Source organism: Cyrtonyx montezumae, unplaced genomic scaffold, assembly GCF_038088225.1.
Source record: "Cyrtonyx montezumae isolate F1298 unplaced genomic scaffold, pur_monq_1.0 scaffold_29, whole genome shotgun sequence".
Classification (NCBI taxonomy): Eukaryota; Metazoa; Chordata; class Aves; order Galliformes; family Odontophoridae; genus Cyrtonyx; species Cyrtonyx montezumae.
The window spans coordinates 5495974-5498265 of record NW_027072033.1 but is presented as its reverse complement, the minus strand read 5'-3'; the positions used below and the strand labels follow the sequence as shown (position 1 = coordinate 5498265).

At 44.6% G+C, this 2292-nt stretch overlaps 1 protein-coding gene across 1 annotated transcript; it reads left to right on the top strand.

Annotated features, from left to right (window-relative positions):
* The first annotated feature begins 340 nt into the window (after nt 1–340).
* LOC136051225 (syncytin-2-like) lies at nt 341–1619 on the top strand. Its single transcript, XM_065740554.1, is given in 2 exon segments — nt 341–924; nt 926–1619. Coding segments are annotated over 2 exon segments (1278 nt in total).
* Nucleotides 1620–2292: the final 673 nt, after the last annotated feature.

Here is a 2292-nt window from a genome sequence, read left to right as displayed (position 1 = left end):
TAAAGTTGATCTTTTTCCTGTGTGCACCTCCTGGAGCTTCAAGGAGTGATAATTTGAGAATTTTAACGTGAGCATCTCTCCAGGAAGATCACTCCACATATTGAAACCTAACTGTGTCTTTGGAACTGTTTATGTGTGTGCCTCTCGGGAACCTATTAAGTAATTTTGAGTCCCGTAAAGATTGCTGTGCATTCTCGAAACTTAAGGGTACCTCCTAACTTAGGTGTGTGGGGTTTGAACTTTTTTTTATCTCTGTGTGGCTTCACAGAGAAGTAAGGAGCGATTTACGTATTAGCATTTTCTTTGATCTATTTTGTCATTTGCATGCTCCTCTTAGTAAATGGAGGAGTGCTTTGAGCATTTGCATTTGTTTGTCCTGCTGCCGCAGGGAAACGAGAATGGGAGGGTGCCTCAGGCCCAGGGCCCCTTCCCCAGACCATTGAATGGGCACTCACTTCCTAAAATGAGTGGGGAGTTACCATCTTTTGTGGTGGTTGCGTTCAATTGGACCATCCCAGTCTGGGTGTCAGGTGGGAAATGCAAGTATGGAGAGGAATTAGAGCAAGTTAAAGGGCCACAATTTGAGTTGCTTGTCATCAACTCAACTAGGTCCGTCTTTGTTGACAGAGACTGGGAGAGTGATTACAGTGTAGATGTAGGATGGCGAATTCTGACAGGTATAGGTTGTAGTTGGGAATATGGAAATTCAGGATTGGCATTGGGCAAGAATGAAACATCCTGTTGGAAGCAGAGTGGAGAATGTGATCCTCGAGAAAATAGGTCAAGTGCTTGGCACTCAAACAGAGAGGTTTTGAGAATTGTGGGAATGGGAACGGCGTTTATGCAACAAGAGAACATGACCAACCCTTGCAAATTGCCTTTTGGATATTGGTGGCTATGTGGGGATGTTTGGGCTCGAAAGGCAGAATTGGACGGGTACATGCACAGCAGGGTATTTGTTGCCAGAGGCAGCAGTACATAACAGATCTTTACAGGGCTTGTTATGATCCCCATTGAGGCGCTTGAGAAGGACTAATAATCCCCTTGTGGACAGGCCCACAGGATTCCACAGTTTCATCGAATGCTTTTTTCCACATATAGGAGTTAGGGAGTCAGGAAAAGCAATTGTAAGTATTTCAGCTACTCTGGAGGTGATAGAAAATGCCACCATTGCTGCCATCAAGACAATGCAGGGAGAAGTTTCAGCATTAAGTAGAATAGTATTACAAAATAGAATGGCATTAGACATCCTAACAGCCATGGAAGGTGGACTCTGCTTGGTAATAAACCAGAGTTGTTGTGCTTATGTCGACAAGACACAAACAATAGAGACAGACTTGCAGGCAATATGGGAACAGACCAAGGTACTTCATCAAGCATCTATGGATGATACTTCACTCGGAGTTTCGGACTTATGGGAAAAACTTACGGGCTGGTTACCCAACCTGGCGTGGCTAAAGCAACTTTTTATCGTTTGTGTACTGGTGCTTCTGGTGATCACCTGCATCATGATCTGCATACCTTGCTTCATGAGCTGTCTGCAACGATGTTTAAGCAACATGATAGACAGAGCTATTGATCAACGTGTGGAATACAGTCGGCTTTTTGAAAGATTGTAACCAGGTTCACGAGATCATTAGGTAGGAGTGCTATTTATCACCCACATTTAGAATAGTAGATTGTTAAGCTGTTAGAAAATTATTAGGTAAGATAGAATAGAATTGTTAGGAAGACTGTGTTCACGATGTAACGGAGTAAGGCTTAATCGAGAGGACAATAGCATGTATAGGCGTAATGTGGGGATTTTGGGATGGACGCGGTTAGGGTCCTCTCAAGTTGTAGTAGATTTCTTTGAGCTTGGGGAGGGGGAGATGTAGTTAACTGAAAGCTTGGAAAGAGGATGTGGCAATCTCCAAATTGCAACAGGACCCCGCAGGGGCCCCTTGACTCTTGGGAAACCATGGTAACACTATCTTGAAGATAAGAGAGGAGGGCAAGTAAGGCCAAATATGGAGAAGACAAGACATGCCACACATCCATTGGGTAGAGATAACCGTAGCATAGATGATTGGTAGTACTATAATGTAGAAAGCTATAAGAAGGCTTCTTAGAGTAAATGCCATTTGCCACTCATAATATCGGTGCATTTCATGGTGGCAAGTGGACCGGGCGGGGTGCGGGACCGATAGGGTTGGGCGCTGGGCCTGTAGGCTGTGAAACCACTGCAGGCCAGAGCAGATCATAACTTAGGTTGCCGGAGAAAAGGCAACAGTGTTGTGTCCAGTTCTGGGC